At 34.7% G+C, this 24,871-nt stretch overlaps 1 protein-coding gene across 4 annotated transcripts in view; it reads left to right on the top strand.

Moving 5' to 3' along the window:
• Positions 1-24,871, top strand: part of LOC145278532 (uncharacterized) — a 409,834-nt gene that overhangs the window by 266,014 nt on the left and 118,949 nt on the right. For all 4 annotated transcript variants that reach the window (XM_080130667.1, XM_080130669.1, XM_080130668.1 and 1 more), the window contains 5 exons: positions 13,741-13,926; positions 14,601-14,825; positions 16,104-16,283; positions 22,856-23,077; positions 23,817-23,990. In XM_080130667.1, coding sequence (XP_079986793.1) covers positions 13,741-13,926; positions 14,601-14,825; positions 16,104-16,283; positions 22,856-23,077; positions 23,817-23,990 — 987 coding nt within the window. The remainder of the gene's footprint in view (positions 1-13,740; positions 13,927-14,600; positions 14,826-16,103; positions 16,284-22,855; positions 23,078-23,816; positions 23,991-24,871) is intronic.

The following is a 24,871-nucleotide window of genomic DNA, read 5'->3' as shown; positions in this document are numbered from 1 at the left end:
AACATGACATACACAGGAGTAAAACCATGTAGATAACAAAGAATACATTAATGTTCGAATAAAATTTATAATAACTTATACGTTGACAGGGTTGTGAGATAGAGAACATACGTGAACAATGTATGACTAAATATGTGTAATAGTTGTAGAGTTGTAGAAATCTATGGGTATGTTACCAGAAATAACACCTAACGAAGGTTCAAAGAAACCAATCACATATGCAAGCCAGTCCATACACGCCTGACAACCTTGAGACTAACAAGACAGAGGGTAAGTTTCATTTTCATCACACGCATATGAGTGATGAAGTTTTCTGATCCCCGGGCGGGTTAGGGTTAACACATAGTCCATGAAATTGTTCATAATAATTTAATGGAAAAAACTCGAATATCAAATTAAAACAGATCTCGCAGATTATTCATGTGCAACAGCAGTAAACATATTTTAAAAACGTTATTTTATTTCAGTTACACTGACTAGGATTATTACACAATACTTTTATCAAAAAGAGGAAACGTATACCTAAGGCAATATATACTTACCATGAAAAATCACAAAAGAGCACAAATCCATACACTTATAATCGACTAAAAAAGCTGGTGATGAACTAGTGTTTTTGCAACTCTTATCTCACAGAACAGACGTTACTACTCTCTCTAGGAGGTGACGGTAATCTAGTGACTAACATCACGGACTGACAACCTGGGTATCCCAAGTTCGAATCCAACTCGTTCCACAAAAAATCACGTTTACTTAGGATGTTGGCAATCTTCATGTTATCCCTCCCGTAACCCCCTGTGACTTTTTAGTAATAATTCTGACGAGAACAATACCGGGGAAACCAATTCTAACTATAGACTAAAGATATAATAAAAAACTAATCTCTTTACTCTCTTGATAGTTACATGGAAACTGCTCTATAAATAATTAAGCGGTAATAAACATTTTTATTTATTATAATTATACATATGTTGTTTATATGTTTTATAACATAGCTATATCATTATTAGATAATATATTAAATATGCATTATGCATACTATATACAGAGTGTTCACAAAATCAGGTAATATTATGTAGCCAGACTTTGTGGGAACCTTGTATATTATGTAACCAGGCTTTATGGGAACCCTATAAACTATAAGCCAGACTTTGTGGGCACCCGATAAATTATGTAGCCAGACTTTGTGAGCACCATGTATATTCTGTAACCAGGCTTTATGGGAACCCTATAAACTATAAGCCAGACTTTGTGGGCACCCGATAAATTATGCAGCCAGTCTTTGTGAGCACCATGTAGATTATGTAACCAGACTTTATGTATATATTGAGAGAGAAAGTCCGTCGACATAATCAAATCATGTTCTATAGTGCAATTTTATACTTCGTTTTTATTGCGAAAATTATTACTTAGAAATGAGTGAACTTTTTTTTTGTTTTGAAATTTACAAAAATGAGAGACTTAGAAAAAGAAGGAAATAAAAAATGGAGAAAAGCATGAAACAAAGGAAGAAAGGAATGGAAACTCTTCAGCATTGAATAGAACGCATAAATAGAACCGTTTTATTAGTGGGAAGAGAAACACGATGTTCAACACATCCGCAGCAAGAAGTAATGGCGAAATCATTAACGAACAAAGAGAAGATTAAGTGAAAGCCAAGAAACAGGAAAGACATGGAATTCACAAGAATAGATTCGTAGATTATTTCTTAACCAATGTCTGAATTTTATATTATGTTCTTGAAGAATAAATTTTGTCGGTGTAAAATCCCATTCGTTATTTGATGGTAATTTTTAGTTAGGAAATGATCGTGGTTTCTTGCTTTCATCACGACTGATTTTCATTATACATGGTCAAATTAAATGTGTAGATAAAATATAACAAAAAAAGAGCATTTTCTGGGGGACGATATTCTTTTCCTCATCTCTGCTGCCTCTTTCTCATAGAATAGTTGCTTCGAGCCTATCTCTGCTCCAACGTTATTTTCATGGGAAGTGCTCGACTGAGCTTCACTCTCTGGTTTCCTCCAATAAGTTTTTCGCGATAAACACTCGACTAGCTACGACTACCACAAGTTTCTCTATCTGTGTGTAAAACAAAGCGAAAATTCCATGAACAAAGTTTTTTCTAAAACTGCTTGTCTGTAAAAGACCACATAGCTGTTTCCTGATTGATTATAACATGGTCATTTTCATGTCCAAAGTGAAAAGGTTCGCTAAGAGCCGTTCTCTAAAATAAATTAACTTATCAAATATACATTATGATAGCCCGTATCCTTGAGTGGCCTTCGGGCCTTGATAAGTAATGACTATATAATGTGAAATATATATATATATATATATATAGTCATCCACAGACAGTACTATTTCGCTGTTTCACAGCTCATCAGTGCGGCTAGACAAGCAATTACCTCAAGCCCGGATCGAAACCCGATCGCCTAAACGACAGTCGGAGCTTCTAACCGTTGCGCTATACGGCTGCTATACGGCCAGTGAATTAACAATATTTAGTTCGATGAAATAATGTCATTCAGGTTCGTAACTTACCAGTATTCTAAGTAGATATTTATTTAGTAAAAACTCACCAAATAGAATATTTAAAAATATTTTGAAAATCTATGTTCTGTCAGCATAATGTAATTGTTGAATAAAATATAAAAAATTGGATAATCACCAGTGTGGGCGTTCGTACATCCGAGAAGAACGGTTCAGCAAGTATATGTTCAGCGGCTTTGTAACTCCTATTTTTTCCTTCAATCATCACATTCCCCGAATAATATTTCTGACAAATGGAGAAGAATTGCTGTATAGGTCGGAATCTATCGATCTAATATTTATCTTTGGCTGTTTTTTTTTTTTTTTTTTTTTTTAGCTCGAAGTAGTCTTTTTAGCTCCTTACATAAAGTGGATTCATGTATTGTCTAGAGTGATTTTTACAAATAGAATTAAATAAAAATATAGGTCTAGGAGTGTAAGCCATGTTTAGTTTCAGAACAGTTTCCGATGGTCCGTTGTTCTACACAAGTCTCGAGAGATGACTGGTTTGCAGTAGATAGTTCTCGAGTTGGAATCCACAGAGCAAAAGATTTCCCCCGTGTTGAGATGGGGAAACATATACGAAATTGCTACAGAAAGGTTTAGTATTTATGGCGCAATGCTGGTTTCTGATTGGTTTGTAGCAGAACATGAATTAATTCGATTCGTCAGTTCCTAGCAGCATCATTTATAAATAGAATCTCCCGATTACGCGAGATCATACCCCTATAATGGTCCAAAAATATTGTAACAATAGGATTAAATTTAATTGTAAAATTGTAAAATAGCAAATACTTTTCATCCATTTTTATATGGAAATCGCCCAAGACAAGGCATGAAACCGCTTAATGCAAGGAGCTAATATAAGCATATCAGATTATCGCAAAGGATGATATGTCCATTGGCTTTAGTTTTGAAAAGATCAAGGTTAAAATTAGCAGGAAAACAGTTAGCAGGAACAGAGTCCCCCAAGCTTAAGAAGCTACTGGAAAAGGGAGCTGTATCACAACGAGATATCAAAACAATTAAATGATGAAGACCACTACACCAAAGAGTCAAACGAGCCGTAACAAAAGAAGCAGGGAATAGAATAAATTGAATTTGAAATAAAAACATACTAATAAAAATAACAGTTTCTGTCTGTTGGAAACGCTGTTTTAGAATCGGTACAATAACAAAGCGTGGGGTGCTTTTAACATTAATTAAACAGGTTAACAAAGAAATGAAGGAAAGTACAAATATGTATATACATATGCATATACGCATATACATACTTATATATATATGCATATAGGTATATGCATACGTATATATTTGTATACATATGCATATACGAATATGCATACACGTATATACATACATGCATATGCGTATGTGCAGTTGCATATGCATATACGTATATGTATATACGTATGCATATACTTACATGCATATTCGTATATGCATATACGTATATGCATATACGTATATGCATACGTATATACATATATGTGTATGCATATAGGTATATACATATACGTATACGCATATAGATATATGTATATACGTATATACATATACGCATATGCATACGTATATGCATATGAGTATATACATATACGCATATGCATAAGTATATAGATATACGTATATGCATATAAGTTTATGCATAATCGTATATACATATAATATATACATATACATATATACATATACGTATATGCATGACTTTGTTCTTCGATTTAAGTTATTATGCAATAAATTTAAGTGATAGCATTACATTATATATATATATAATTAAACACCTAATCACATTCTGTCATCAGACAGAAAATATTTTTAAATCAGTGTTATCGATGGTAAACGTAATTAAAGGGAAAAAAAACAGGTGCGTGCTCATGTAGGTGGTTGTAGGCGTCAATACATACTGGATAAGTTCAAATAAAAGTCCACATAGGTAAGAACAGGTTAGCCCAATACGCATATTACGTTTTTGTGTTAACTGGTAATGCATAGGTTATAGATGAGGCTAAACTTTCGTTTTCCGGTTTTGATTTGGAATTGAATGCAAAAATAGCAAACCATTCGACAAAATTCGAAACACTTACAGAGACGACATTGCACTGAAAGGAACAATGGACTTACCTAGAGACTATAAATTTTGTTTGGATTAATACGTTATTGGATAGAGATTCGTGACTGTTTTGGTCTATAACTTATGACGTGTACTTGTGTAATATACGTTTGCTAATACACTTGTTGTTATTAATGCCACTGTGTTTGTCTTGATTATTATCAGCTTGCAAGGCTACAACAATTGCTACAACACTAAGAACGAGAGAGAGCATTATAATTTGAATTTTACATTTAGATATTGTCGAGATAATAAGATTTGTGGTTAGTCTCTTACTGCAATGAAACACAGGTAATAAAACCGTAACATACAGATTGAGAGATGAATAGGTAGATAGATAGATTGATAGATAGAAAGAGAGATAGATAGATGAAAAGAGAGATAGATAGAGATAGATATAGAGAGAGAGAGCGAGAGAGAGAGAGAGAGAGAGATGGTTTCTTCTTTTGTCTTGAAAAACAAAGGATACTGTTTGAAACGGTGGTTAATACAATAAACTGCATGGTAAAGCAAGGATTGCGAAATCACCAACTGCATCTCTTGTCTCTGCATTGCTTAAGTTCAGTGGCAAGGAAAAACCCTAGCGAACGAGAATAGTGTTGGAAGAAGAACAGGTGTTATGCCAGGGTATTTTCTTCTCCTGTTCCTGGCAGGCGATACAAGTGAAATGAGATACAAGAGAAGTTAAAAGTAATTCAGGAAACTGCCAATAACACAACAATGAAAAACATTAATAACAATAATAACAATAATAACAATAATAATAGTAATAATGATGATAATAATAACAATAACAATAATAACAATGACAATGAATAATAACAATAAAATAAATAATAATAACAATAAATAATAATAATAAAAATTAACAATAATAATAATGATTAATAATAGTAACAATATCAATAATAATTAATAACAATAAAAATGAATAAAAAAATAATAACAATAAAATAATGAATAATAATAATGAATAACAAAAATAATTATAAGACGAAAAACAATAAAACAGCAATAAATAATGATTACAATAACATTAAAAATAATATTAACAAAAACAACAACAACAACAACAACAACAATAATAACAACAATAATAATACTAACAACAACAACAACAACAATAATAATAATAATAATAATAATAATAAATAAATAAGTAAAAAGCACCAGCATTGGTTGATACCACACAAAATAAGCGAGAAGGGTCAACGAGAAAGGAAGGACCTAGAAGTAAAAGCACACGTCAGACCTCCACCGGTCGAATGCATTTCCCCCAGGTTCGGTTGAGTCAATAGTGTTAATCGCATTGCGTATCAGGGCCCTTCACACTCGTTGATTGGAAACAGGATCAACGGCATGATCTAGCCATTTTTGATTCCAACGTCGGATACCAAAAAACACAGCGACCGAACACGAGTTCAATGTCTGCTTTGACTGTTGCAAGCTTTTAAGGATGTGAAAAGCGAATGATTGGCGCCTTAAAACTGAACCCCCAAACCAGGATAAACATGCGGATTTGAGGATTGCTTGCGAACTCCAAATTCAAAAGAAAATTCAATGGGCCCACTAAATCGGCACAGCGGCTGTTGCGAAAAGTCAATGGTAATCAGCCTGCAGCATAGCGCGGATGCGCGTATGTAAACACATGAGAAGTTACTTCACCGGTGTGTGTGTGTGGGGGGGGGATGACTACAAAAAAAGGAAGACAAAAATCTTGACAAAAACGAGATAACGTTTCAAAATCTCGGGAGAGACGCGGAGAACGTTCTACATCACGTATGTGACGTCACAGCTGTAACGACGAAGAAATGAATGTCGTTGTACACCCCCCCCCAAATTGAGTAGGAGTTATTTCCTGTTGTTTTGTTCACTTTTCGACTGAGGCCGCAACGTGTGTACAAGTGTATGACGTTACAGGCCGTTGTGATAACGCAAAATTATTTGATAACGTTATCAAAAAAGTGAAGAGTAGTGGAAATCTAGGAAAACTTATTATCATCCAGATTCCAGGGAACATCACCGGTTGTTGTCAGTGAGTAATCTTTGATGATGGCATGTGTGAGAACTCTTAGTGAATAGAAATAATAATAATAATAATAATAATAATAATAATAATAATAATAATAATAATAGTAATAATAATAATAATACAGGGTAAAGCGATAAAATTGTCGCCCTAGAAAAGACAACATGGTTCCATTTCTTTTTGATGAAAACCGGTTTTCTTTTTTGGTTCAGACCATCTACTAGCTGGCCAGTTGTGCACAAATCCCAAGAGCAATAGGAGCCTCCTGTCATGTCTGAAAGTGACAAAATGTTCAACTAGCGAGATTAGAGATGCGCCGCTGTACAACTCATGGTCTCTACCGACCCAAGTTTTGAGAACAGGACCATTGCCAACATTCTCAAAATGCATCCCTGGATTGCCACGAACAACAGGGACGTGCCTAGGGTGAAGAAAACAAAGTTTCCGGCCACGGTTATAGTTTTTTGTGTGGTTTCAAATGAAGACGACATCACGCCACCTCACATCTTTAAAGTCGGCTTGAACGTCAACACCAAAGTGTACTTGGATGTGCTGAAGTGTGTGGTGACCCTCTGTCAGGTAGCCGGTCCACAAGTTCAAAGAGACCTAGGCTTGGCTTTAAAAAGAATGCTAGGACTTTGTACCTTTCTCTCAATGCTCCCCTCTTCTGCCCGACCTGGACCTGCTGGACAAGTTCGTTTAGTCATCCGTCGAAAACATCACCAACATTACCTCCCACAACACCAAAATCAGCCTGATCACCGCCATCTGCTGAATATTCGCTGAGTTCCCACCGGCGCTTGTGGAAAAGGCATGCTCCCAGTTCTGGACCCGTATCGAGGCGGTGATTGAGGCTGAAAGCGGCAACATTAAATAGATGTCAGCTCTACTACATAATCAAGTTACCTGAATTGATTTTTTCAATAAAAATTTAAAATAAAGCTGTAGTGTTGTTTTTTTAGGGGGACAATTTTATCGTTCCATCTTGCAATAATAATAATAATAATAATAATAATAATAATAATAATAATAATAATAATAATAACAACAACAACAACAGCAAACGAGTTTTCATTTGAATGCTTAATAGTCTACCCAACTATTTCCCTCGTAGCTAAAGAATTATCTTAAAGAAATATACTGGTGACCCCCACCCTAAAACGGCACCATATAATCGTTTATAACATTCACAATCCTTTCAGTAATCCAGCATATTTAATACAGATAATTTTCAGTCTATATCTGACTTGCCCAACAAATTTCAGTCATAAATGTTCAACAGCCTTGTTTATTGCCGTTCAATGGTATGCTCCAAATGTGCAGCTCTGCATTTTTCAATACTAAGCACCACCTAGTGGGCTATAAGGTGTTGTGATAAATAAACAGTTGTTTTAAATAGATGAGGTAACTTCACACACATATTATGACTTGTTAGAATAGCTGTGTGGACACTTTGGTAGTCGTCTCATCAGTAAACGGTGTGATCCCAAATCAAATTCACACTCACCCGATTTTAAACGTCGAGTGTTTTATCGGTGTGGTTATCTTCAAGATAAATAAAACAAAAACAACCCCAATATTATACTGTATTAAAGAGAGCCATCGGAGCCAAAACCAGACTAGTGTCAAGTGAAAATTGTGTCAGCTGGTATCTCCTTTATTTGGGAGGAGAGGGACAAAGAGAAAACCCTGTACTTATTTCTTTTTTTAAAGAAACTTACGGAACTTTCTAAACAGTCAAAAATCTAATTATTGACCAGGGTGAATGTTGCTTAACTTTAGTGATCAGGCACTACTTTACTTTTTCAGCCATTCGCAATTAAAAACTTCAATACAGCATAATCACATTGACACACCGGTTCTCGTTAGATCACCGAAGTTAAGCCACATTGAACCTGGTCAGTGCCAGGTGGATGACTATTTGGGAATAGTAGATGATTTATGTAGGAGGTCGTAGACATTTCCCTGCAAGAGTTGCAAAAATATAACGTTGTCATCTCCCCTGATGGGAATATACATGCGACTGAGACGGAGTGTGAATTTCATACTCCCATGAAACTTTCCCCTTCAAAGGAAGCTGGTTCAACCCGCTTATGGTGAATGCCGCTTTAGTACAGTAGTAGTAATTGAAAACTTACGGCACCTGATTTCACTAAACAGAAACAATATTAACTCACAAGGTTTTATCTGCGATGACTGTTTGCTAGCCTTTGTGCGCATGCGTTAACCCTTTTAACACCATTGCATGAGTTTTGATCCGCTTGTACACGAAATTGCATGGATAATTTCCAGTTTTTTTTTTGTCGCCATCTTTTTTCATTTTTATTAATGAAAATTATGTTTTCGTATTTATTTGTTTTTTATTTTTACATTATTATATGCACATGCAGGCACGCACACACATGCACACACATGCATACACATGCAGGCACGCACACACATGCATACACATGCACATTGACACATTCATACATGTATTTGTTGATGAAAATAAGAATATCATAATCTAATCTATGTATATATATAAACGTGACATTGTCTGTCTGTGTTAGGAAGATCTCTACCAACTACTCTGTTAGTTTTTGGTCTACGTTTTTGAAACTTTATATATAGGGGATTCGTACCTGTGGAACAAATTCGGTTTAGTTTTAATCCGGTAAAAATAGCTTCTAAGAGGTTAACGTTGAGACGGTTGGAAATTAACAGGCGTAAGTCAACTTAAAGTGCTTCTTTACGCATGCGCAAATATAGATTATATGTTAATGTCGATTAATTTTTGCAATTTTGATATCCATCTATTATTAGTTCAGACGGTAAGAAATAACGCTGGAACGCTAAATGTTTGGGGTTTGATTCTAGCTGATAGCACCCAAGTCATACTTAAAAACAACTTTTATAATCACTACTATATATTGAGTATAATATAATATACAATACAGTATTCGCTCTATAATATTGTGCAATTCTCCAGCTCTCTTAAGTGCTGTCCCAATCTAATAATACCTAAAACAGAAAGGGTAACTGAATACTAGTCTTTTTCACTCGTTCTTTTTCACAGTGATGTTCTTTTCGTTCCCTTATTTATCTCTATCTCTCTCTCGGGCAGCACGATGATGTGACACAATAGTCGGAAAGTGTAATTTGAAGAATCAGCACCCTAGAGGAAGAGCATTAAGGCCTGAGCAGCCCCGTCGGCATTTCTCGATAGAGGCACCACAGGCGATTAGCAATAAATTAATCGCTTCTCAAAGGCGGAAGATAATACTTGGTGAAGTTGGACTTCCTAAAACTGCTTAGAACCAAAGTCATACTACAGTAAACAGGGAAAAGGACATCTCAACAGTAGCCTATACTCTGTTGGTTATCTTTTCGTTCCTTCTTCTGCTGGCTTCTACAATTTTTAAAATTTACAACGTCTGTTTTCGCATTTACTTAGCAAATATATACACCCAGAGGGGTCTTATATAGTTACTAGTATATCAGTACCCCCTCCCCCTCCCAAAAACAGAGATGGTACTGAATCATGATCACAGGACATATACTACATTGCAAAAAAAAAGGGGGGGAGGTAATTCCTGCCAAGATAGTATAATGACGAACAAACCTATATTACAGCTAAAGGAGGAGGCAATGCCTGTGATGTGAAACTTATGAAAGCAAAAACAGATACAACATTACCCGGGAAATCAGAAGAATGCTCGACTTAAAACCTGTATAAAACGTTGTCCCGACACATTTGGTTCCTGACACTGATGACTTTTTGTTTTGGGTCGTTTACTCATGGGGGTTGCCAAGTTTTTGTGCTAAGTTTTATTTATGAATCTATTTATTATGAAGTTAGCGGAAAGTACAGAATAGTTAACAAAGCTCCTACCTCCCTATGATAAAATAAGTTATCTACATGATGTCTGCAGTTAACTGATCATACTAAAATAATAGTGTTATTAATTAGAAAGTCATTCTTACTATGGAGGCGGGGCTTTGTTAAATATTTGTTACTTTCACCTAACAATTTAATCAACTAATTATGAAATTTGGGAAACTGAGACTCGTAACGGAAGTTATATTATAGGTGGAGTTTAATATCAGGAAGTAGAGCTGATCGGACATCGTTTGTTTCGAACTGATTACGGCGTTCTGCTTTGCTCACCATCCTTTAATTAAACTTTGAAAGATAATACAATAGTTAAGTGTTAATAAAAGTAGTAGTATAGTTTCGGCTTCAGATGGACAAATACGAAGTTCTTATCATTGATTTGACTCTCGGGTATATATCCGACACAGTAAGACACAGTTAATCAACCGGGAACCACATCACTTTATATAAAACAAATAAAATATCAACGGATACACACTCGAGAGTCAAAACAATAAAAAAAAAATATGCCCTAGCCCTAGCCCTAGCCCTAGTGATTAACCTAAGTGATACCGTCACGGACTATGGAATCGGTTATGCAGATATCAAAATTCTCCCGGAAAGGTAGTGACATGTAAAACTGCAACTTTTGTTCAATTTATCGTAGAAAATTAATGTTTGACAATAAACAATGTCCCGCTGTTAAATACCACAAAAGGTTTGAGTTGGTGTAAAAGTATATTTTTATATATAATTCGGACATATTGGAACTGACAATCTGTTATTATTAGGCTGGATTATTTTTAAGAAAGGTATTAAGGACAATTCTACGTCATGCTACCCATCCGTATCAATAAAAATTGATTTTTATAAACCATCCGCTTGTCTAGCTAAAAGTATCGATCATTGCTTTCTGTAATATTGTGTGAAGATATGGTTGAGGTTTTCATCAAATGCAGTATTTAGTCGTACTCCCCATATATTCTATCAAGATGTTTCATATTGTTTTTTAAAGAATATTATTCAGGGCGAAACTAGAAAACGTTTCTTCCATTACTAGCGTAGAATTTCTGTTAAAAATGACGAAAGAAAGTTAAACTTCGCCATGTGTTAAGCTCGCGATTTATTTAAATATGTTATCAAAATATTAGTATAAATCTTAGAATTACGTCGGTAATTTTTACACCCATACATACCCCCACACACATACACACACATACACACATACACACATACACACACATACACATACACACACATACACACATACACATACGCACATACACACACATACAAACACGCGCGCGCACACACACATACATATATATACGTATATATACGTGCATTAAATTATATCGTTTCAAATCTACTCATTAACTATCCTCCTCTCTTATCAACAAGTTTTTCTGTGTTCAATCTTTTTCAGAACACTTTCCTTTCCTTCTTTTATAGATAGTTCATTTATGCCTACCCTCCCTCTCTGTCTTATGATGCCGTTATTAACCCTCATCCTTTCCCCCTTCTTTGTTTTCATCTTTTTCTTTTGCCTTCAATTCCAATGTCTAGAGTTTTAAATGTTACTTAACCCCCTTCTCCCCTAAATATTAACGTTTTATTTTTAAACAAAATATTTCTCTCATCTTTCATTTAAGAACCAGACTCCTTCGGTGGAATGCAAACTTTATTAAGTCGCCTGACGAGGACTTGTGGTCTTGACCGATCACTTGTCCGAAACAGTAGAATGTCAAGTATAGCGACTATGTAGATCAATGAAAATATAATAATAATAATAATAATAATAATAATATATATATATATATATATATATAGAGAGAGAGAGAGAGAGAGAGAAAGAGAGAGAGAAAGAGATAGATAGATAGATAAGGATGATAAGTTTATGCATAGAAATGGGAACAGACGTTTTCTACAAGTGGTGATTCCGTATTTGTTTGTCAACAGTTTACATCGTTTTTATTGTTGTGTATAATATCTTTTCTTTACAAATTGCATTCACATGTAATTCCATACTATTAAAGTTTTAATCGGCAATACTCATAGAAACAAGCCACACACGACATGGGGTGGGAATCTTTTGAAAAAAACAAAAACAAAGCAAAACAAACAAAAAAAACCCGGATAAAACAAACAGAAAATAAAATCTTGCGTCACTAATACGTATACTTAAAACATTAATTATTTTGCAACACGAATAAAGTTGAAGATTATACAGACAAAAAATAAGAAAAATGGGTAATAATAATGATGATTTCAAATTATTTTTCACCTCAGAATTAATTGCAGAAAAGTCATTTCACATCTCTAATATGATCAGAAAGTCTTCATTGTTTCGATGGACTAACTGTTTTTTTATGTACATACACAGCGTTGCCAGGCAAAGAACATATTGCCGGCGAAGGGTTTAGTCATATACTATTTAAGATAACCAAATATTCTAATTTGTTACAATTATCCCGAAAATTAACCAGAGTTTAAGAGTTTGGTAGCATAAAACATAGTCATCTTCATCTATGGAATTCAAACAGGGAAATAAAATCCCATGGCTTAAAGGGAAATAACTTATAATTCGAACGAAAACATGCTTCCGTTTTGAAACACAGCTGATGTTGGTTATACTAATAATTAAAAAATCATTAAATTAACTGTAAATTTTATTTAAAATAAATTAAATAAATCAATTGTATATAATATTTCCAAATAAAATAATTAAAACAATTCTATTACCAATTTCCATTAAAATTTAGAGCTAATTATTAAAACAGATTTAATGTAATATGCAAATGAGATGATCTCTTGAATGTTGATGCCTTTTGAATGAATAATATATATGGAAATCATGCCGGTCCATTTTCAGTATCAAAATCTATTTGTGGAACAGTGTACCTTTTGTATATATTAACCAAATTGTGAACAAACAAACAAATAAACAAACAAACAAACAAACCGGAATACGACTTCATTGTAATAGATGATGAGTGTATTTCTGCGGAATTTTTATGATGAGTGTATTTCTGTGGAATTTTTATATATACCTCGAAAGATGCAATTTTAACTCCCTCCCCCTCAAGAAAACATCATTTCTTAATTCTGTTGTAAATTAAAAAAAAACAATAATGCGCATGCGTGTGCTTGTAAAATACTATCTCGCGTGAATGGATGAGCTAAAACGTGACTTGAAATGTACGTACAGGATTGGCCGCATGTGGTCTGGGGAAGGATGAATCGCTCTGTCCCGATGGTATACAGAGAACTCGGATCGCCTGGTACTATGATCTTACCTGGGCTGCTTGTCAACAGTTCAATTACAGCGGATGTGGTGGCAACAATAACCGATTTGAATCGGCAGAAGTATGCACTCGAACCTGCAACCCACGAGGTAAGTTATTGAATAATCATTATTAAGATGCGTCGTCGCATCTAATTCGTTCTTATCGTTTTGTCGGTCTGTCACGTTGTGAAATTTTTCCTTCAGCAAGTATTAGTATTTAGAAGCTATGCAATCCACTTTTATGAAAATGGATGTATTAATTATAAACAATAGCACTGAAGATGTACTCACACTTCGGGTTGGCTTGACTAAACAACTCTAAAAGCAAACCTTTCCTTTCGCCATCCTGTATTCCACAAACATTCTTTCACCCACCCTAACCGTATCTATATTAGATCTGTATTAATCCGATGACTAAGTGGTTAATGGCACAAACTACAAACCTGTGTGAGTCAAGTTCGAATTCAGCCCATTCCATTGAAACTCATCAAATCCACTCTTGACCTTGTGTCTAACTTTCCAGACAGCAGGTAAATAAAATAACTCTGTATTAATGTTTTTTGTTCTGTGCAGACTGTCTTTGCTAATTATTATTATTATTATTATTATTATTATTATTATCATCATCATCATCATCATCATCATCATCATCATCATTATTATTATTATTATTATTATTACTACTACTACTACTACTACTACTACTACTACTACTATTCTTCTTCTTCTTCAATGTATTTCTTTTTTCATTTTAGAATTAAAACTTTATTTTCTTTCCGCAGACATTTGTCAAATGCCGAAAGATTCTGGCATCTGCTTAGCATACAGTGAGTTCTGGTATTTCAACATAACGACTAAAACCTGTGAGATTTTTGTGTACGGTGGTTGCGGTGGAAACGCAAACCGCTTCGCCACGAAGAACACCTGTAAAAAAACATGTCGTGCCTTTATGACTAAGCCCATCAAGGAACCAACGGTTGGACCCGGTATTCATTCAGGCTCAAAAAGTAAGTCATTAAGATATTTTTATAGATTTAACTAAAACTGGTGTGGTTCACAGATCTGGGGATTAGGTAATGGAATATGGTTGGATGATTCTAGAATGTATGATTGACAGAGCTGGGTCACAAGTTAAAAAAATGTGTACAGATAATGCACTTAATTTGAGTTCAGAACTAGGGCTTATGGATTTCCACAATAAATAAATAGCTGATTAGTGGCGGGGAAAGCTAATGTGGTCCACCATAGTTTAGGGTGACCTGTAGACTCCATTTTCATTAGTGGTGACATCATAGTGTAGGAGAGGTCGCCATTTATTAATCGTTACATATCAACATTCGGCATTTTTAGGCGGTTATTTGCGTTTGCCCATTGTCGGTCATAATCGATCATGACTAGTGTTGAAATGGCCTGTCTTCAATATTCGTGCACTGTCATCCATTGTATGGTACTGTCCGATCCTAGAGAGAGAGGAAAAGAAGACGACGTGGAGACCGTGCTGACCAATTTGGATCAGTCTAAAGCTTTCGAAAGGGTCGATCATCGCTTCCTGGCATCTGTTTTAGAGACCGCCGGTTTTAAACCGCACTTCCGCTAAAGGACCCGCGGCGCAGTGGTTAGAGTACTTGGAAAAATCAATTGTAAAAAGTGATATTCTCCTGAAGGTTGAAGGTTAAATCCTTAGTGTGGGCGACCGAAAAATACAATTGCGAATTACTTAGGACCTCTATCCAGTCATGACTGACGGAACAAGAGCATGATATCCCCGTGAAGTAAATAAAGGGGTTTGCTCGAAAATTCCGTCCAAAATTCCTGAGTTTAACAAAATCATTTCCGAGTTCGACAAGATACACCTGAAGAAAGTCGGAGGTTACATCGATCAAAACGTTGTGAAAATCACACCCAAGATGAGAACAGTGGTCCAATGAATCCAAATATATCCGAATCATCATTCAAATCAAAATCGGCAAATTATTTCTTGTAATATATAATAATCAATAGACGATTGATTCTATAACATTACATACACAATCCGCATAAATTAAAATATCATGTTTAAGCGTATTGTACGACCGGGCAACGCCGGGCTACCAGCTAATAAAATATATAATAATATTTGTTTTGTAAAAATCTTTATTTCGTTTGTACTACGCCCTCATTAAAACCCGCCAAAATAGCGACGTTTAGTCTAGCTCTTGTGAAGCGTGGGGGTTGTGAGGGCTTTAGTTAAACACGTTAATGAGTATTCTTAATAATATTGCTGATGTATGTCTTTCACATTTCAGCCGCAGATTCTTGTCTTCTTCCCCAAAAGCCCGCCACGTGTTCTTTGCCTGTAGATGAAAACGTATGGTTCTACAATATGACTGAAGGAATTTGCCAACATTTCCAAGCAGGAGAATGCAGTTATAACGACAACAAATTCTCGACGCGCGAAGAATGCGAAAGCACATGCGATCCCAGAGGTAAGTAAAGTTTAAACGGTTTTATAAGTATTGTAGAGTGAATTCAAAATGCTCAATACGTTGAGGACATTGCCAAGGCTGCAGCAAAGAAGGTACACTCCCTCTACCGTGCTAGAAAATTACTCACACCTAATAGTATCGTGTACCTCTACAAAACTACCGTTCGCCGATACATGGAGTATTGTTGTCACATCTAGACTGATGCATCCACCACTAATCTCTATCTATTGGTGTCCAAAAAGAGTCTCAAATCTAATAGGTTCCGCACTATCGGCCGAGCTCCAAATTCTGTCTTATCTCCGCAATGCTGCATCCCTGTGCCTGTTTTACAAGTACTTTAATGAAATTATGAAGTTATAGCATTTGTGCCACCACAGTAATACCTCCATTTAACCGATTAATCCAACAAGCAGCAAAATCCCACCCTTTCACTGTTGAGGTCCTTAGATGTCAGAAGACTTTCTACTTTAATAATTTTAGGCTTTGGAATCCCATTGCTTTTTCCTGCTTCCCTGTCTGTAGTAACACACAGAAGATTAAATGTAATGCAAATAAACATCTCACTGCTCAATTCGCTAAATATCCCCCTGTAAACATGATCTCAAATACTTTACGTCAAAATGCACTGGGCCTTATTTGGGGTGAGCAAGAGTAAAACAGATTACAGATAGATATAATAAAGTATGATTATATATTACATTTTAAAGGAAATCATCCCAGACAAGGCATGAAGCCACTTGATGTAAAGACCTAAAAATACTACTTCAAGGCTAAAAACTTCTAACGATATGTGTTATATGTAACAAATTCTGACCCATAAAACAGCAATTCTTTCCTCTTTTTCAAAATCATCCTGGAATGTGAGGACTAAAAGACAAAATAAAGGAAGCAAGAGTAACGCAGATGTCGAGAGTACAATGACGTGTCAAAGTTTGGACCAGAGATAAATGGTTTTCCGTTATAAACTGGATCTTTTCTTGTGCCATCATTTTTATATAACTGCAATAACTGTAATAACTGTAATAACTGCAATAACTGTAATAGCTGTAATAACTATAATAACTGCAATAACTGTAATAACTGTAATAACTGTAATAGCTATAATAACTGTAATAATTATAATAACTGCAATAACTGTAATAGCTGTAATAACTGCAATAATTGCAATAACTGTAATAGCTGTAATAACTGTAATAATTGCAATAACTGTAATAGCTGTAATAACTGTAATAACTGCAATAACTGTAATAACTGTAATAACTGCAATAACTGTAATAACTGCAATAACTGTAATAGCTGTAATAACTGCAATAACTGTAATAGCTGCAATAACTGTAATAGCTGTAATAACTGCAATAACTGTAATAGCTGCAATAACTGTAATAACTGTAATAGCTGTAATAACTGTAATAACTGCAATAACTGTAATAGCTGTAATAACTTCAATAACTGTAATAGCTGCAATAACTGTAATAGCTGTAATAACTGTAATAACTGTAATAGCTGTAATAACTGCAATAACTGTAATAGCTGTAATAACTGCAATAACTATAATAACTGTAATAGCTGTAATAACTGCAATAACTGTAATAGCTGCAATAACTGTAATAGCTGTAATAACTGTAATAACTGCAATAACTGTAATAGCTGCAATAACTGTAATAGCTATAATAACTGTAATAACTGCAATAACTGTAATAACTGCAATAACTGTAATAGCTGTAATAACTGCAATAACTGTAATAACTGTAATAACTGCAATAACTGCAATAGCTGTAATAACTGTAATAACTGCAATAACTGTAATAGCTGTAATAACTATAATAACTGCAATAACTGTAATAACTGTAATAGCTGTAATAACTGCAATAACTGTAATAGCTGCAATAACTGTAATAACTGTAATAGCTGTAATAACTGTAATAGTTGTAATAACTGCAATAACTGTAATTGCTGTAATAACTTTAATAACTGCAATAACTGTAATAGCTGTAATAACTGTAATAACTGCAATAACTGTAATAGCTGTAATAACTATAATAACTGCAATAACTGCAATAACTGCAATAACTGTAGCGGCAGAAATCTTATAAGAAGAACGGGAAGGAAGATCTGAAGCAAAAACAAGACGGGTGAAAGGAGATTGCTCAAGAACATAATGGCTATCCCAATTTCCAACTGTACATGATATTTCCCTTCATTTCAACCATAAATATTCCACCCCACCCGCTCTTACTGCGATTCTATGACCAGAACACCAACACCTCATACCCCTAAAAATCACCCCACATACATTTTTCGACCATCACAAGCATATGCATGTATTTACGCAGCCCATATATGCACAAAGATATACGGTTCAATAAACCTATATAAAGCTATATAAATATGCACACGCACACACACACGTACACACACACAATACAACACGTGCACACAACATACACACACACGCACACACACATATGCGCGCACACACACAACACACACACGCACACACACACGCACACACACACGCACACACACACATACGCACATGCACATACATACGCACACACATACAGACATACACACACACACACACACACACACACACACACATATATATATATATATATATATATATATATATACATTCACGTTAATCTCGTTTCATTTTACTTCAATCAAATTGCTCAGAAATCAAGGGAACCTCTACCTACGGCTAACACTTTAACTCTGTATGAGATACATAGATATTCGAATGTTCCATTAAAGGTCTCCTTTACTTCTCAAACACTGAGTTAGTAAAGAAGTTGAGCACATCATTTTTCTCTTCCCAATTAACCATTTTAATATGTTATAGTATATCTTTCTTTTTAGTCTCTTGGTTTTACTGGATTCCAGGACAAGAATTCATCTAGTCTGGTGGAGTATCCAGCTCTGCGTTGCTACTTGAGGAAACATCACTTGGTGAGGGTGTACTATTCTTTGTAAAAGCTAATGTGGGTTAGCCATGCCGAGGAGATCTTATTTAGGCCGCGAATACCATCTGATGTTGAATATTTCATAAGGGTTTACTTCTACGGAAAAATATCACCATGTCAAGTTGTCCTGACCCCGTATAGATAGAGAGCTTAGATATTCGAGGATAGTGTCTAGTAGGCATTCAAGTTTCTCTCCAGCAGGCATTCAAGACAGAAAGATGCGTCATCGATATCAATCCAACAATCGCTTTGCATCTGTCGAGCGAAGGTAGGGTTCTATATTGTCCTAAGAGGCTTATCGTTCTCTATTTGAGATGGCTTGGTTTATGACTAGTCACTCGAAGCGTCCCTATCGGTGGATGCCGATCGAACTGCTCACGTATTTTCTGTAGGCCAGAGTATATTTCTACTAGTGCAGTAGCTTTTCAAACGCGTAAATTCTTGGAGGGGTAAAAAACGAGACACTCGCGTAAATTATATGAAATGACGAAATGTTAAGGGGCGTAACTAATGTAATAAAGATTAAATAATGAGACACAATCCTAGGTTATTCGAGAAAACGATCGATTTTGTATTTGCCGTTGACAGTCATCATCATCATCATCATCATCATCATCATCATCATCATCATCATCATCGTACGAATCCGAAGATTATATTATTGGCATCGGTTTCCCCGTCATTTTTCTAGTCAGAATTCTTTCTAAAAAGACACCGGAGATGGGTCACATGAAAGTTGCTAACATCTTAGGTGAAAGTGATTGCGGAACGTACTGGATTCGAACTTGCGACAACCAGGTTTCATTCCATATTGTTAACAACTAGACAATAGTTACCTTGTGACAGGACCCGACGCTCAGGTCAGCAACTGACCTCTGGTCTTGGTCGAACTGTTGGTCGTGATCGTCTAGTCTAGTCTGCCGGGAGCCCTTCACATGGATTCTTAGCGTCTCAACTTCGTGTTGATTTCTGCTGAAAAGCAAAAAAAAAAAAAAAAAAAAAAAAAAAAAGAACTTCGCCAGAAAAGACAAACCCAGGTTTTCTACGAAAAAGTTAATTTCATGAAAATTGAAGTTTTTACATATATACAACGTTCTATTTCAGTTCGATTACACGAGAAAATATCCAGATTTTCCCTAAATCTTATTCTTCGTTCTCTCGATGGCGGTCAGGATGGATGGAGCGGGGATGTCTAGCGTCCTACGGGAGCGTGTGCTTCTCTTGAGATTTGGCTTCAATCTGTCTCTTTCGACCCGAGTATGCGCTCTTATACTAAGGTCACGGGGTGGGTCGGACCATCTGCTAAACCAATCGGGGCCAGACACGTTTTCCGGGGAAATCTCCAGATCCATTGCGTGTGTGCACTTCCACAAATCGTCCGCCGTTTCTTAAATCTGAGACCAAGTCTCAACTGTGCATTCACACGAACCCAAGGGATCAAATTCTGTCAATTTTTTCTACTCAGAAACCCAGAACGTCTGAGCCGGGGTTCCTCAGGCGAACAAGTACATGATCTCGTTTCTACATTAATCTGACATTTCCTGTCATTGTTCTAAACAATAAAAATATATATGTCTGTTTTTTACAAAGCACAATAAACTCGACCCGTTTCATAATTCACCCGTTGCTGTCCGGGATTCAATTAACGTTTAACGGACAATCTCAGCATATTTACCCGGTCTTATTCAGAGTTCTAGGGGGGTTCAACCTCCCCAATGGAGAGCAGTATCGCTCCTCAAGACGGTTACGTCATACCTTCCGCCATTAGTAGTTATGTTTTATTATTTAATGAGCTGATGACTATGCTGATGATGATCACCACCATCATCTACATTTTAACAATGATAAAACACCTATAAACACTCACAATAAGTTATATCTGCAGTGAGAAGCTCTCAACGCATATAAATAATTGTAATATGTTAGCCTAGCACAATTCCTATGGAAATTATTTATTAACTAGCAGGCCCATAGAAATTCTACAGAATTAAAAATATATTGAATCAACAAATGTTTTGATAAAGCTGATATTTTTTCTGGATAGCGCAAAAATGAGTTTTTCGGACACGCAGCATATATGAGTTTATTAACGTTTCTATGAAAATAGTGCCAATTGTATTTTAAATATAAAACTGACCCTAATAAAATAAATTAATAAATACTAATAAACACTCAGAAAGTAATATTGTGATACATAGTTCAATACAAATCATAAAATCACATTGTAAGAGACAATCTTTAATTTTCTTCCTTAAGTTCAGCACCTCTTGGCAGACAATATCCTTTTTTGCCCTGCTTCTTTCGAATGTTACCTTTTTACATATTGTTTCGCTGACTTCTTTCTTCATTGATGAACCGCTGTACGTCGGAATAACGAATTCCTTTTTCACACCATTATAACAATGATCATATACATTGTTATTATAATGGTACTAAAAAATAAGGCTGCATAAAAGAGCAGCCATTCTCATATTCTTATCAAGAATTTGAACATGTTTGAAGCAGTTTGGCCTTTCAAAATTATATTTAACCTTTTTAAAAGCGCAACGTAGGACTAATTAAGAAAGTAACAAGAAAAATATTATATAGATTAAGTTTTGGGGCATTTCACCAGTTTCTCAATTAAGTACAGAAAACACGGACTGCTTAAGGATCTATTATAAACGCTTTATGTTTTGAATTCTTTACATGAGGCAATTTGGATTATTTGGACGACATATTTCATCTTTAGTTTTATTTTCACAACGTTTCGTAAAGACTTCTGTTGTCACGAATAAAGTACTTCGTTAAAATTTAGTTGTAAATGACACTCTTCTGGAGGTTGAAGGTTCAATCGTCAGTGCGAACGATAGTCAGAATGCAATTGCGAATTACTTAAGACTTCCATCTGATTGGACGAAAGCAAAAAGACTTCTATCTGATTGGACGAAAGCAAAAAGACTTCCATCTGATTGGACGAAAGCAAAAAGACTTCTATCTGATTGGACGAAAGCATGCTACTCTGCAGATTAAATAAAGAGTTTCGTTCGAAATTCCGTGCAGATTTCCGAGCTCAACAGAAAGATTTCCGAGTTCAATTTAAGGTACACCTAAAGAAGTGCGGAGATTACATCTGCCGAAACGCTGGGAAAATAACACTCAAGATCAGAATTTGTTAATAGTGCGGGTTACATCATCATCATCATCATCATCATCATCATCATCATCATCATCATCATCATCATCATCGTATGAATTCGAAAATCCTATTGTTGGTATCGGTTTCCCCGATATTTTCTAATCAGAATTATTTCTGGAAAGACATTGAGTATTTACGGGAGGGACCACGTGAAGGTTGCTAACATCGTCAGTGAAAAATGGATTCGAACCTATGACACCCAGCTCGCCAGAACCTGGCGTTAACCATTGCCACCTGTCACAAAATCTGATGATGAGACATGTGTCATGTGGTTCTCTACTTGGGTATTTCGGCATTTTTTTTTTTAATGAAATATTTTAATTTTAGCAGGAAATGAAGTTGAGAAGTACGAGAGAAATTAGAAAATGTTGAAAGGAAAAGGGTTTCAAAGAAGACATAATGTATTTTCCTTGATTTTTCTTTTGCAGACTTGTGCATGTTACCCCGGGATCCAGGCACCTGTTATGCGCACAGCAACCAATATTACTTCAATCCAGCTACAAAAACGTGTGATCAGTTCGTTTATGGAGGTTGCGGTGGAAATGCAAACCGATTCCCTACAGTTGGACATTGTGAAAAAACTTGCAACGCTTTGATGAATAGAGACATTAACACCGGACCAGTAAGATTGCCCGACGACCTGAAGATTGGTGAGATTTACTACTAGCGAATTTAACCGAAGTTAAGCAAGTTTATAGAAAGCCATTCTTAACTTGGGAAGGGGGTAATTGAGAAAAAAACCCACTTAATTTCGCTTAAAATGAGTTTCGTTATAAAAATAAAACGTGATCAATTTATGTGATTTTTGGAATATGGTATTTTCTTTCCGTTACAGGTACGTACATATTATTTTTGTTATTTTTTATGGAGAACGTTGGAGAAGCACACAATGTTTTTTTTTTTTTTGCTTACAAGAATTATATGATTTCATTAAAACTTGTCGTCTGCTGACAGCTGATTGGTTAAGCCTTTCGGCATTTTCCGGCTGCTTACTGTGACCTGTTGCAAGATGCCGGCCCGAAATTGCGGGAAATTGGGTCATATTCCGGATAAGTACCGAGTAATGGTTGATGGGAAAATGCAAGTCTTTAATTTAATGCATGCACGTATCTACATAATAAATTTAACCTACTAAAATGTTTTATTTAACAGTTTATTCCTAGTTTCATATCATACAGGGTGAGTCACGGGAACTGATGTTTTTAAAGTTTTGTTTTTCTTAAAAACATTCTTTTCCTGTGACTCACGCTGTATGCTGAGTTTAAATTATAGTTGTCCGTCTTTTGCATTCTACAAGGAAAATATCGTAAAATCTACTTGAAAAAAAAAATGGCGTTGTTACGTTTTGTGGTCGTTTTATAAACGTACTATTTTTTTATTGCTTTTTAGCGATTATGATGTGCCACTTGACCCCTGAAAAAGGACCTTGCCGGGACAACGAACGGAAATGGTATTACGAAGTAAAAGAAGCACGATGCAGACAATTTACGTATGGTGGTTGCCAAGGCAACAATAACCGGTTCGAAACGAGGGAAGCGTGTGAACAGATTTGCAACCCACAAGGTAACACTAAACAAATACATTTATTAGAGTCCATTTAAAAAAGTATTTATTTATAGATAATAAGTACAACTTCATAAATTAATAAACAAGACAAATGTTATTTACTTTTGAAGAATTAGTTAAAAAATAATATAAGTAATACTAATTCACTGAAATCAAGAAAGCACGATAATAGATTTAGAGGAATGAACAATTGAGAGTATTTATTTAGAACAAAGAAAATCAAAGTCTTGATTATTTTAAAAATATAAGTAAAGGTATTTATTTATTTCTTATACACAGTATTCTATAAACAAATAAAAAAAAGTGAAAATTCAGATTTATTCATTAAAATTTAAGATTTATTCATTAAAAATCAGATTTATTCATCAAAAATCAGATTTATTCATTAAAAATTTCAGATTTATTCATTAAAATTCAGATTTATTCATTAAAAATTCAGATTTATTCATTAAAATTCAGATTTATTCATTAAAAATTCAGATTTATTCATCAAAAATCAGATTTATTCATTAAAAATTTCAGATTTATTCATTAAAATTCAGATTTATTCATTAAAAATTCAGATTTATTCATTAAAATTCAGATTTATTCATTAAAAATTTCAGATTTATTCATTAAATTTTTTTAATTTATTCATTAAAAAAATCAGATTTTTTTCATTAAAAAAATCGGACTTAGTCATTAAAATTTTTATATTTATTCATTAAAAAATCGGATTGATTCATTAAAAAATTTCAGATTTGTTCATTAAAAATCTTAGATTTATTCATTAAAAATTTCAGATTTATTCATAAAATTTCAGATTTATTCATTAAAAAAGAAACTGTGTATTCATTGAGAATAAAAATACTATAATTTAGAAAAAAAATAGTTTATAT

The sequence above is a fragment of the Euprymna scolopes genome, chromosome 1 (genome assembly GCF_053919585.1).
Source record: "Euprymna scolopes isolate OS-2025 chromosome 1, ASM5391958v1, whole genome shotgun sequence".
NCBI classification, from domain to species: Eukaryota; Metazoa; Mollusca; class Cephalopoda; order Sepiida; family Sepiolidae; genus Euprymna; species Euprymna scolopes.
The sequence above is the reverse complement of the archived record's forward strand: the minus strand, read 5'-3'. Positions and strand labels throughout refer to the sequence as shown.